General features: G+C 41.0%; 1 protein-coding gene across 5 annotated transcripts in view; it reads right to left on the bottom strand.

Moving 5' to 3' along the window:
- The window catches only part of adck1 (aarF domain containing kinase 1), a 115,221-nt gene extending 108,612 nt beyond the window's left edge, over positions 1-6,609 (bottom strand). For 2 of the 5 annotated variants that reach the window (XM_005477719.4, XM_013264686.3), the window contains exons 1-3: positions 6,188-6,582; positions 5,053-5,190; positions 293-376 (exon numbers count right to left, since the gene is read on the bottom strand). In XM_005477719.4, coding sequence (XP_005477776.1) covers positions 293-376; positions 5,053-5,184 — 216 coding nt within the window. In that variant the 5' untranslated portion in view covers positions 5,185-5,190; positions 6,188-6,582. Of the gene's footprint in view, positions 1-292; positions 377-5,052; positions 5,191-6,187 lie in introns of all 5 variants that reach the window. The other 3 variants (XM_005477718.4, XM_019349057.2, XM_019349058.2) reach the window with 3 other exon arrangements.
- Between the last annotated feature and the right edge of the window lie 5,205 nt (positions 6,610-11,814).

The following is an 11,814-nucleotide window of genomic DNA, read 5'->3' on the forward strand; positions in this document are numbered from 1 at the left end:
CATTTCCAAAACAATGATGATGATGATGTCCCTGTTATACCTGTAAATATGCCTTTACAGGTTTTATGTTTTCTTTAGTTTGTGGATGAACAAGTTTTCGAAATACTGGCAACAAAGTGTTTGAATATTCTGCACCGTTTCACAAACAGGAGAAAGAAGTGTGATGAGAACAGCGGGCAGCTGTGGTAACAGGTAACAGTGGGCAGTCTGGCTCACCTTCAACTCATCACCAACAACAACAACAACAACATTTCACCCATCCCAATTCTAAAGAAACAAAGTGGTTCTCTACCTTTGACTTGAGGTCCCAGTATTCGTCTGTGCCATTTTCCACGTGTCTGAAAGCTGTGAGATAGTCGTAGCTGATGACTGCTGTCTGCAGACAAACAAGAAAATGACATGAAGATATTTTAAACTGCAAAGTGGAAGAATAGTTATTAACCTTCTGAGGTCTAAGTCATTGTATGTGCTAACCCTACCTTGTACTTGTGGTAGGAGGAGAAAGCTGTGAATAACTCTGAATGTGAATCAGAACATTCTTGCTTTTGTATATATTATTTTACATAGTTTTTGGATGTTAAACTGTTAAACTAAGTAAGACATGTTCACAACTTAAGACAATAGTCAATATAAACATGTATTTTGCTGGCTTCATTCTATTTGATTCTATTTTTGTGGTGTAGAACTTTTATGTGTCAAACTGTCAATAAAATCAAGTGGACACCTTTGATAAAGCTCCTGATGATCTAGTCTCTTACTTCTTGTTTTTTTTATGTACTCTTTAGTTTTGTGTGAATCTGCGCGCTCCATCTGCCTGTCACTTTGCTGCCAGAACACCTGAATTTCCCCAATGAGGAACAATAAAGGATAGATGGGGTGGGGGAACTCCAGGCCCCGTGTCCTGCAGGTTTTAGACGTGTCCTTTATCCAACACAGCTGATTTAAAAGGCTACATGACCTCCTCAACATGTCTTGAAGTTCTCCAGAGGCCTGGTGATGAGCTAATCATTTGATTCAGGTGTGCTGACCCAGGGTGAGATCTAAAACCTGCAGGACCAGCCCTCGAGGCCTTGAGTTCCCCACCCCTGCTATAGAGGTTACACAGGTAGTCCAACTGCTCTAGGATAGCACATTAAACCATGCCACTGCCATTTATTGTATCTCCCAAAAGTGTCTCAAGACCGTTAAGAGATTCCAGCAGACAGGCAGTGAGTTGTGTGAAGAGGAACAGGATGAGCACTGCCAGAGACGTACAAAATTACCTCCAGTTTCTGACCAAACAGAAACAGACTTTGTGAGCATGGCCTGAGGGCCCAAATTCCTCTAGTGGGTCCTGTGATCACTGCCTGGCACCGTGAAGCCTGATTGGAATTTTCCATAAAATACCGAAGTGGCAGGGGCATGCTCGAGGGGCAGCGCCAGGGAGGCTGAGGGCAAGGAATCACACTGATGAGCTCTGTTCCCTCTTTAGTGACGCCAGGGACCGGCAGTGAAGTGTGGAGCCAACCCGAACGCTGGCCACGGAGAAACCAAAAGTGCCGAGCTGGAAGCAGTGTGTGTGTGCCATAATGTTAACGGAAGAAAAAAAACAGTTACGGAACACTGTGTAGCTCCAAGTCTTTCACAACCACAACTACTGACGTTCTGTGGTGTTCACGGATGAGAGCAGGTTCACCGTCAGCACATGTGACTGATGTGAAGGGTCTGCAGAGGTCATGGAGAACGCCTTAATCTAGAATCCACACATACAAATCATATCACTAAGAGGTGTACACAGTGAACAACAACACGGCACTCACAATGAAGGTTTTCAACTATAAAGAAGCAATGATGAAACCAGCCAGGCTGAAAAAAGGGAGATTTTCTACTGGAAGCAGCCAGTAATGTTCTATCAGGACATGGCTCCTGGCGTAGACAAGAAGAGACGAGCTCTGGAGCTCCAATATGGCATAACATTGCATTCATGACAATAAGGAGAGGCTACATATCTGTAACAGCTGTGCTGAGGCCAAAGATTTCATCAGGATCATCCAGGTAAGAAAGGTCAGCTGGAAGTAACACAGGAGGATCTAGGAGCATCCGTGTGAATAAAAAGTATGATTTTTAAACAAAAACACTGTTTAATGTGGAGTCAGTCTGCAGACAGCACAAAGAGCAAAGAGGTGGTGGGAGTCCTTCATCCAAGCACCTGATCGACAAACTCCAATGTGAAGAAAAGTAGACTTTGTAGCTGTTGACTGTTAACTTAGTCTGATACAATGTTTCAATCAGGCAGGTCAGGTCTGATTGAAACATCAGGCTGACGCTAGCTGTCCCACTAGAATCTGTAGGAGGGTGTATTAGATGATCTTTAATTTATTATCTTTATTGAGGTTTTCCTAACATTACTTTTCAGATTCAAAGTGAAATCACCCAAAACTGTATGAATTAAGCAGGTTTTAATAAAACTGTATTAAACTGTATGAATATTTAAAATATCATAATCCCAGTACAAATGTACACGGGCCAGAAACACTGACTTGGGTCTGCTAGGCTGGACACCGAATCATTAGTAACATTAGTTAAACATTAATTCATTTATTAACATTAATTATTAACAGCTACACATTATAACAGTTTGTTTTCAGCAGCACACTGTTCTTTGAATTTACTTGATTTTAGTGAGTTCATCAGTGAAACGTGGTGAGCTCATGTGATTTCTTCTTTTTCTCATCACTTAATTTTCCCCAGTAAATCCAAAGTATTCACATAAGATTGAATTTGTGTTGATTCAACATGACTTCTGTGATCTATTCGTACAGTTATTCTTTTATGGTTGATTATGTTAATTTGCTGCAGTCACTAGAGACCTCTAAACTTCATGCAGCCTTCAGATCACCTTAGGAATTCAGACTGGAGCAGAGTTCATCTTTCAACAGGACAATGGCCGTAAGCACGCAGCCAAGACAACAAAGAAGTGGCTGAGGACCACTCTGTGAATGTCCTTGGGTGGTGCAGTCTGAGCCCAGACTTGAACTCGATTAAACATCTCTGGATAGATCTGCACCAACACTCCCCATCCAACCCGATGGAGCCTGAGAGGCTGTGCAAAGACGAATGGGAGAAACTGGCCAAAAACAGATGTGAAAGCCTGTAACATCACACTCAAAAACATGAAAACATGGGAGGCTGTAACTGCTGCCAAAGATGTGTCAATGAAGTACTGAGCAAAGGCTGTGAATACTTATATGCATCTTGTACTTCAGTTTTCTTATTTTTAACCAATTTTCAAGAATGTCAGGCAAACTGAATATTTCCTGGATGGACTGTAGACCTGCCCTAAAATGATTTGGAGATTTATGCAGGAATTTTCAAATCACTTACCAATCATGTTGAATAAATATGACTTGAAGGCTTGAATGAGAAACTAAGAAAAGTAAAGAGGTAACACAGAAAGGCTATGAGGTAATGCAGAAAGAACAAACTAAAAGCTTCCATCGTTGTTGTTAAAACCTTAGCTTCAATTGCTAGTTTAAAATTCAAGGAAGCTAGGACCAACCATCTTCCACAACTTCCCAGCTAAAATTCCTTTTAACCCTTTGAAGACCTACTAGGAGCAACCTCGGAAGCTCTTTTCTGAACTGAGTGGTTTCTGTCATATTTCAGGCCTGCTTAAAGAACAAAATCACTGGGTTGGAATCAGATATTAGTGAGCGTGATCTCTGCTTATGCAGTAACCCCTGGAAAAACCCAGAAAAAATTCTAATGCTCAACAAAGAACATTTTTATTGACATACACTAAAGGTAGAGGGAGCTCACCTTTATGGGATAGAGAGTTAAAAACCACCACTGCCTATCCCACCTGTTCAATCCTCAATAGAAAAGTGTGAATTGTTTTTCTTGAATTTCTTGATTATTTTAATAAAACAGTGCTACACTGAATTCAGCCACAGATCTCTCTGGAAGCCTGACACACAGTGGTACCATCCAATTCTTCCGCCTACCTGTCAGACTGGATCCCTACTCGGTTTTTAAAAGATACTTTTCCAGTTGTTTTAGAGATTTTAACAATTATAAACTCCTTTCTATCATCTGGGGTTTTCACCTCCAGATACACAGACTACAGTTAATCCAAAATGCTCCTGCCAAGCTTTTAACCACATCGGTTATTGTAGTTCTTCATTGTTACCTGTTAGTTTTACAACCATTTTTAAGATTTGTCTGCTTGTGTTTAAGCCCTACACAGTCAGGCTCCTGCCTACAGCTGCAAGTTGCTGACTCATGAACATGGCTGCTGCCACATTTTACAGCATGACTTTGCTAAAGACTTGCATGGTCCCTAAAGGTGATTACAGTCACTTTATACAGTCATGAGGTCTGAACTGTAAAAGCCCAGAGTGATTTCTTCAGTCACTCTGTAAAATCGTTTAAATTTCTTGGTAAAACTTATTTATAATCATTTGGCTTTTCTAAACCACCAATGCCCTGATGAAACTTTTACCTATTATGTCTGTGTAGGTTCTTGTTTATCCAGGTCATGGTAGTCTAAGGAGCTTGGAAATAAAAACAGCTGGAGTTTCCTTGAGACGTTTCATCAGGTGACCTGAATGGGTCACATAACAGTGTGAGGCATGGTCTCACAATGGTTTCACCAAAACCTCTGCGGACCCACGCCTTGGCTCATGTGGTGAGGCACATGATCAATAGTGGGCCAACGACCCCCTTAAAGGACAGCTCCCACCAAGGATTAAACACCTGCGATTCTCCATCATTTGGTCTTAGAACTGAAGACGTTCCTTGGATGAGAGCTGAAACGTCTTCAAGGAACTTAAACCTTCTTTTTAAGCTCCTTAGACTACCGATTTTTTAGTGTCAGATTGTAGGTGTACTTGTTTTCATTTGAAATTTGAAACTGTTTTAAATTCTATTTAAGGTATTTTTAAATTTCAAGTTTTTATTTTCAAAATTTACTTTCACTGTTTAGCAACTTGGGTGCTGAATAAATACAAATGAAGTAATTTTGAAGGCATTTTAGAATATGAAATTTCCAAGTAGTGTTGTGCAGTAACTCACAGTCGCTACAGCTCGTCCAAAGCGGATCACACTTAAGTCACTGAGGTCCAGGTGACTGCTATAAAGGTAAAATCCAGATGAGGCAAATACTGCTGTGGCTAGAGAGGAGACTTTGAGGAGCCGATTAGCCATGAGTCACTGCAAGGGGGAAGACAAGGGAGGAGATCAACAAAGTGCTAAAGAAGTCTTTCATTCATTGATAACTGGGAATAATGCTGTGTTGATTCACGGTGGCTGATTCGCATCAGGCACTTTGAAAGGACACAAAAAGAAAAGTGCCTCTTAATATGAATCTACATTTGAGATTTGATCACGGCAGAAGGTTGCATCTTAGTTTGGTGAGGGTTCAGGCTTCAGACAGTTTGTGCATTACCAAGGACTGCAACAAGACTAAGAAAAAGACAAATATGGACAATTTTGAACTGCTCAAAGCTCTAACAATGCCCAAGAATAAAAACGTGGAGCTAGAAATGTGTAAAATAGGGCCTTTTTATGTTTTGTAATTCCTATCTGCAGAATTAAAACTTACTTACTCATTAGGGGGAAGCATTTCACCAGTAGGGGTGTCGAGTTGGTGGTGTTACTGTGTAACTTTGGATCTTTTAAGCACTCCCCTTAATTTCTTAAAAGGTCTCGTCTTTTATCAGGTTGCAATTTAAAAGAAATGAATGTTGTTTAAATAAGGTTATACCGACTTACTGCAACATCTTGTGATATAAACAGGCACTGAACAGGAGTATAGTCTAGCCCCAGTTCAGTATCAGCCCCAGATGATACTGCTTAAGCACCAAAAAAGAGAAAATAATCTTAAATGTGATCCTGAAAGCATCACCTGCACGTAGAGGGCAGGCTGTCCTTTATTTACAGTCAGAAACTGGGACTGTTTTTAAATAGTGAATGTCAGTTGTATCTCAATCACCACCATGCACCTGACCTGGAGATCACTGGGGTTTATCTGATTTGTCTAAAAATAAAAACAACAATATACATGCAATGTTGTCGCAATAATATGAGCTACCTAGTTTGCCACTTGATTAAAACATTATAAAGTGAAAGCACTAATACAGTCTCCTGCTTTTCTTGACCATCTTTGTGTTTGTGCACCTAAACCGGCTCGGCGTGTTATGACACTCACCCTGAGCAGCTAGCGGCAGGTCAGCTCAATGAATCACAAACCAGTTCCTGCCGAGACAGCTCCAAGTAGTGTCTTTGCTTCAGACTGGACTTCGCTGGTGTCTCATTTCTAAAAGACCCTAATAAAGAACCGGATACGGCGACTGTGAGCTTAACATCACTTGTGTTGTTGTGTTATGCAACAACCGGCTGCGTTTTGTAACAGGCGATGTGTGGCTGCACCGCCCAGCAGCACTCAGTGCTGACCGGCGAAACTACACGTCTCAATTAAAGAACTACGAGCAGCTTTACCTGACTCTACAACGCGCGCTAACTGGCTGCCATTTATCGGTTTGATTTGACCTATTCGCAAAATTTCGACGCCAAGGCAAAGGATTCTGGTAAATGTAGTACGGCCGGATATGGAGCCTGTTAACAGCTCCCCGAAAGTCTCTACTGCCCCCTGGCGTCTGGCTCCAGTATGGCTCATAAACCCCGCCTCCTGTGTGGCCCATAGGGCCGGCCATAGGATTTTGGTGGCCCCAAAGAGATTTGATAAATAGCCCCAAAAGATTGACTGCTCATAACTAGATGAAGATGAACACACTTAGTTCTTTTAAATGTAGGTTGGAAGAAATTCCATGCGTAAATTCCATGTGTACATGTGTAACCACACAACAAATGAATTTGTTTTCAACTTGTGCAAATTATCCAATAATATTAATATGTCAAAATATGATCTAAAGGATGCAATGACGCATAGCTAGAAAGTTAATATTTAACGTGGAAGAACTGGGGGCAGTTTAGACCTTTCATCGATTTTGTGTTAAGATAAAGTAAATTAAAACACCACTTATTAATATTTCCAATACTGTGAGAAAACATCAGATTCTTTGTAACCAAAAAAAGCTAGCTATTATAAATGATGTTGCAGTTTTACTTAATTTGAGAAGCAAACAGCAAGTAAAGCTTGTTCTAATAAAAACACATTAGCTAAAATAAATAAATTTGCTATGTTTTAGCTGCTGTTTGCCAGGTGAAAATTATTGTGGCTACATTCAATTTAATTTGTTCAAAATGAAATGCTAACTCCAAGTTGCAAAACAACAACAACAAACAAATTCAATTCAATTCAATTTTATTTATATAGCGCCAAATCACAACAGAAGTCGCCTCAAGGCGCTTTATATTGTACAGTAGATCGCACAAAAATACATACAGAGAAAAACCCAACAATCATATGACCCTCTATGAGCAAGCACTTTGGCGACAGTGGGAAGGAAAAACTCCCTTTTAACAGGAAGAAACCTCCGGCAGAACCAGGCTCAGGGAGGGGCGGGGCCATCTGCTGCGACCGGTTGGGGTGAAAGAAGGAAAACAGGATAAAGACATGCTGTGGAAGAGAGACAGAGATTAATAACAGATATGATTCGATGCAGAGAGGTCTATTAACACATAGTGAGTGAGAAAGGTGACTGGAAAGGAAAAACTCAATGCATCATGGGAATCCCCGGCAGCCTACGTCTATTGCAGCATAACTAAGGGAGGATTCAGGGTCACCTGGTCCAGCCCTAACTATATGCTTTAGCAAAAAGGAAAGTTTGAAGCCTAATCTTGAAAGTAGAGATAGTGTCTGTCTCCTGAATCCAAACTGGAAGCTGGTTCCACAGAAGAGGGGCCTGAAAACTGAAGGCTCTGCCTCCCATTCTACTTTTAAATACTCTAGGGACAGCAAGTAGGCCTGCAGTGTGAGAGCGAAGTGCTCTAATAGGGTGATATGGTACTACAAGGTCATTAAGATAAGATGGGGCCTGATTATTTAAGACCTTGTATGTGAGGAGCAGGATTTTGAATTCAATTCTGGATTTAACAGGAAGCCAATGAAGGGAAGCCAAAACAGGAGAAATCTGCTCTCTCTTTCTAGTCCCTGTCAGTACTCTTGCTGCAGCATTTTGGATTAGCTGAAGGCTTTTCAGCGAGTTTTTAGGACATCCTGATAATAGTGAATTACAGTAGTCCAGCCTGGAAGTAATAAATGCATGAACTAGTTTTTCAGCGTCACTCTGAGACAGGATATTTCTAATTTTAGAGATGTTGCACAAATGGAAGAAAGCAGTCTTACATATTTGTTTAATATGTGCGTTGAAGGACATGTCCTGGTCAAAAATGACTCCAAGGTTCCTCACAGCATTACTGGAGGCCAAGGTAATGCCATCCAGAGTAAGAATCTGCTTAGATACCATATTTCTAAGATTTTCAGGGCCGAGTACAATAACCTCAGTTTGATCTGAATTAAGGAGCAGAAAGTTAGCGGCCATCCAGGTCTTTATGTCTTTAAGACATTCCTGCAGTTTAACTAATTGGTGTGTGTTACCTGGCTTCATGGACAGATAGAGCTGCGTGTCATCTGCATAGCAGTGAAAATGTATGCTATGTCTTCTAATGATGCTGCCTAGGGGAAGCATGTATAATGTAAATAGAATTGGTCCTAGCACTGAACCCTGTGGAACAAAACAAAACAAAATACACACACACACACAAATTGGTAGGTAGCTAACAACCAAAGCTAACAATACAATCAAATCAGTTACTTGGTTATTAAATAAGTTTACAGTTTGTTTAGGGCTGGCTAACAAGTTGAGGAAAAACAACCTGCCGTTCAGGTTAAAGTGAACTGTGGCTATTTACTGTTAAATATGTTCAAACACAATAAATACCACATAGCATCATCCTGTCTTACTTTTTTTGTCATCTTGAGCGCCGCTTCTAAATCTTCTTTTAGGAGCCATTTGTGCAACACTAAGGTGATCACAAATCCGTGCTGAGACGTAGCGTTATGATGGCACTGCTCCAATCTTACCCAACCATTAGCCCCAAAAGTGCTGTTGTATTGTCTTTACCTTACAGTATAAAGCGCCTTGAGGCAACTGTGGTTGTGATTTGGCGCTATATAAATAAAACTGAAAAGTCAGCAGATTCTCGGGATTTAAATTATCCTTATGTGAACTATATCAATGTTCAGTATACACAAAGATCTTTAACGTGCTGGTTCAGATGCTTATCCCAGTGAAAATGCTCTCTTTCCTCCTTTTACTTCAAAATGAAAGTTTAAACCAAGTATGACACATATGAACATCAAAAAAATAAATAAAGACAGGAGAATGATTCAGTTGAATATATGCTCCAGTGAGACATTAAGGTTCACTAAAACTATCGATGAATAAACAGTTCATACAGTGGCTTGCAAAAGTATTCGGCCCCCTTGAACTTTTCCACATTTTGTCACATTACAGCCACAAACATGAATCAATTATATTTTCCAGGTGAAAGACCAATACAAAGTGGTGCACACGTGAGAAGTGGAACGAAAATCATACATGACTCCAAACATTTTTTACAAATAAATAACTGCAAAGTGGGGTGTGTGTAATTATTCAGCCCCCTGAGTCAATACTTTGTAGAACCACCTTTTGCTGCAGTTACAGCTGCCAGTCTTTTAGGGTCTGTCTCTACCAGCTTTGCACATCTACAGACTGAAATCCTTGCCCATTCTTCTTTGCAAAACAGCTCCAGCTCAGTCAGATTAGATGGACAGCGTTTGTGAACAGCAGTTTTCAGATCTTGCCACAGATTCTCGATTGGATTTAGATCTGGACTTTGACTGGGCCATTCTAACACATGGATATGTTTTGTTTTAAACCATTCCATTGTTGTCCTGGCTTTATGTTTAGGGTCGTTGTCCTGCTGGAAGGTGAACCTCCGAGGTTTTCTTCCAAGATTGCCCTGTATTTGGCTCCATCCATCTTCCCATCAACTCTGACCAGCTTCCCTGTCCCTGCTGAAGAGAAGCACCCCCAGAGCATGATGCTGCCACCACCATATGTGACAGTGGGGATGGTGTGTTCAGAGTGATGTGCAGTGTTAGTTTTCTGCCACACATAGCGTTTTGCATTTTGGCCAAAAAGTTCCATTTTGGTCTCATCTGACCAGAGCACCTTCTTCCACATGTTTGCTGTGTCCCCCACATGGCTTGTGGCAAACTGCAAATGGGACTTCTTATGGTTTTCTGTTAACAATGGCTTTCTTCTTGCCACTCTTCCATAAAGGCCAACTTTGTGCAGTGCACGACTAATAGTTGTCCTATGGACAGATTCCCCCACCTGAGCTGTAGATCTCTGCAGCTCGTCCAGAGTCACCATGGGCCTCTTGGCTGCATTTCTGATCAGCCCTCTGCTTGTTCGGCCTGTGAGTTTAGGTGGATGGCCTTGTCTTGGTAGGTTTACAGTTGTGCCATACTCCTTCCATTTCTGAATGATGGCTTGAACAGTGCTCCGTGGGATATTCAAGGCTTGGGAAATCTTTTTGTAGCCTAAGCCTGCTTTAAATTTCTCAATAACTTTATCCCTGACCTGTCTGGTGTCTAAATCCAATCGAGAATCTGTGGCAAGATCTGAAAACTGCTGTTCACAAACGCTGTCCATCTAATCTGACTGAGCTGGAGCTGTTTTGCAAAGAAGAATGGGCAAGGATTTCAGTCTGTAGATGTGCAAAGCTGGTAGAGACATACCCTAAAAGACTGGCAGCTGGAATTGCAGCAAAAGGTGGTTCTACAAAGTGTTGACTCAGGGGGCTGAATAATTACGCACACCCCACTTTGCAGTTATTTATTTGTAACAAATGTTTGGAATCATTTATGATTTTTGTTCCACTTCTCACGTGTACACCACTTTGTATTGGTCTTTCACCTGGAATTCCAATAAAATTGATTCATATTTGTGGCTGTAATGTGACAAAATGTGGAAAAGTTCAAGGGGGCCGAATACTTTTGCAAGCCACTGTATGTCAGCAGAACTGAAAACATGTAGGAGCAGAACTTCAGATCCTGCAGTGTGTGAGGACAGGGAAGGATGTTTCAGATTTAAGGGGTAAACTTTACATTTGCGATGATTCTGTTTGTGATTACAGGAGCTGCCCAAGGATTCAGACCTCAGCACCACCCAGTGACAAAGACAGATCATCTTATATGTTCACTCTTTGTAATAACTCTAAAACTAACTAAGTACCACATGATGTGCTGTCAGTGAAAGCTGCAGCTGTTTTTCTGATAAAGTTAAAGACAAAAAGTCAAAGGGAGTAATCATCCATGTAACTGTGTCACTGTATATCGGCAGAAACATTAACTCAGTTTGGTGTTTCAGAGAGCTGCTGATCTCAGACCTGCACAGATTCTGCTTTTAATACTCAGTGTACTCAGCTGCATAAAGAGCACATAAGATTTTCTCTGACTGCATTAAATAAAACCAGATGGAAGGTCAAACGTCTTCAGTTGCATGTTGAACTAAAAACATCTGATCTGGAATTCTTTCACACTGTTTTGCTAATTGTCAGCTGTGTGTCAGGCTAGGTTAGGACCCAAACGCAGGACTCAGAGACGGAAAACTTAAAGCAGCAGCTTTATTGCTGGAGAAACAAGCTAAAAGTAAAATACATGAACACTAAAGAAATAAAAGGCAAGCTAGAAATACAATCATACACTTAGTTTGGTAGACTAGACCTGACCTGACAACTAACACGGAGAACACAACACCAAACAGGGGGACACTGAGGACTTAAATACACCGGCAGGATAACGGATGAGGATGGGGAACA

Source organism: Oreochromis niloticus, linkage group LG19 (assembly GCF_001858045.2).
Source record: "Oreochromis niloticus isolate F11D_XX linkage group LG19, O_niloticus_UMD_NMBU, whole genome shotgun sequence".
In the NCBI taxonomy this organism is placed as follows: domain Eukaryota; kingdom Metazoa; phylum Chordata; class Actinopteri; order Cichliformes; family Cichlidae; genus Oreochromis; species Oreochromis niloticus.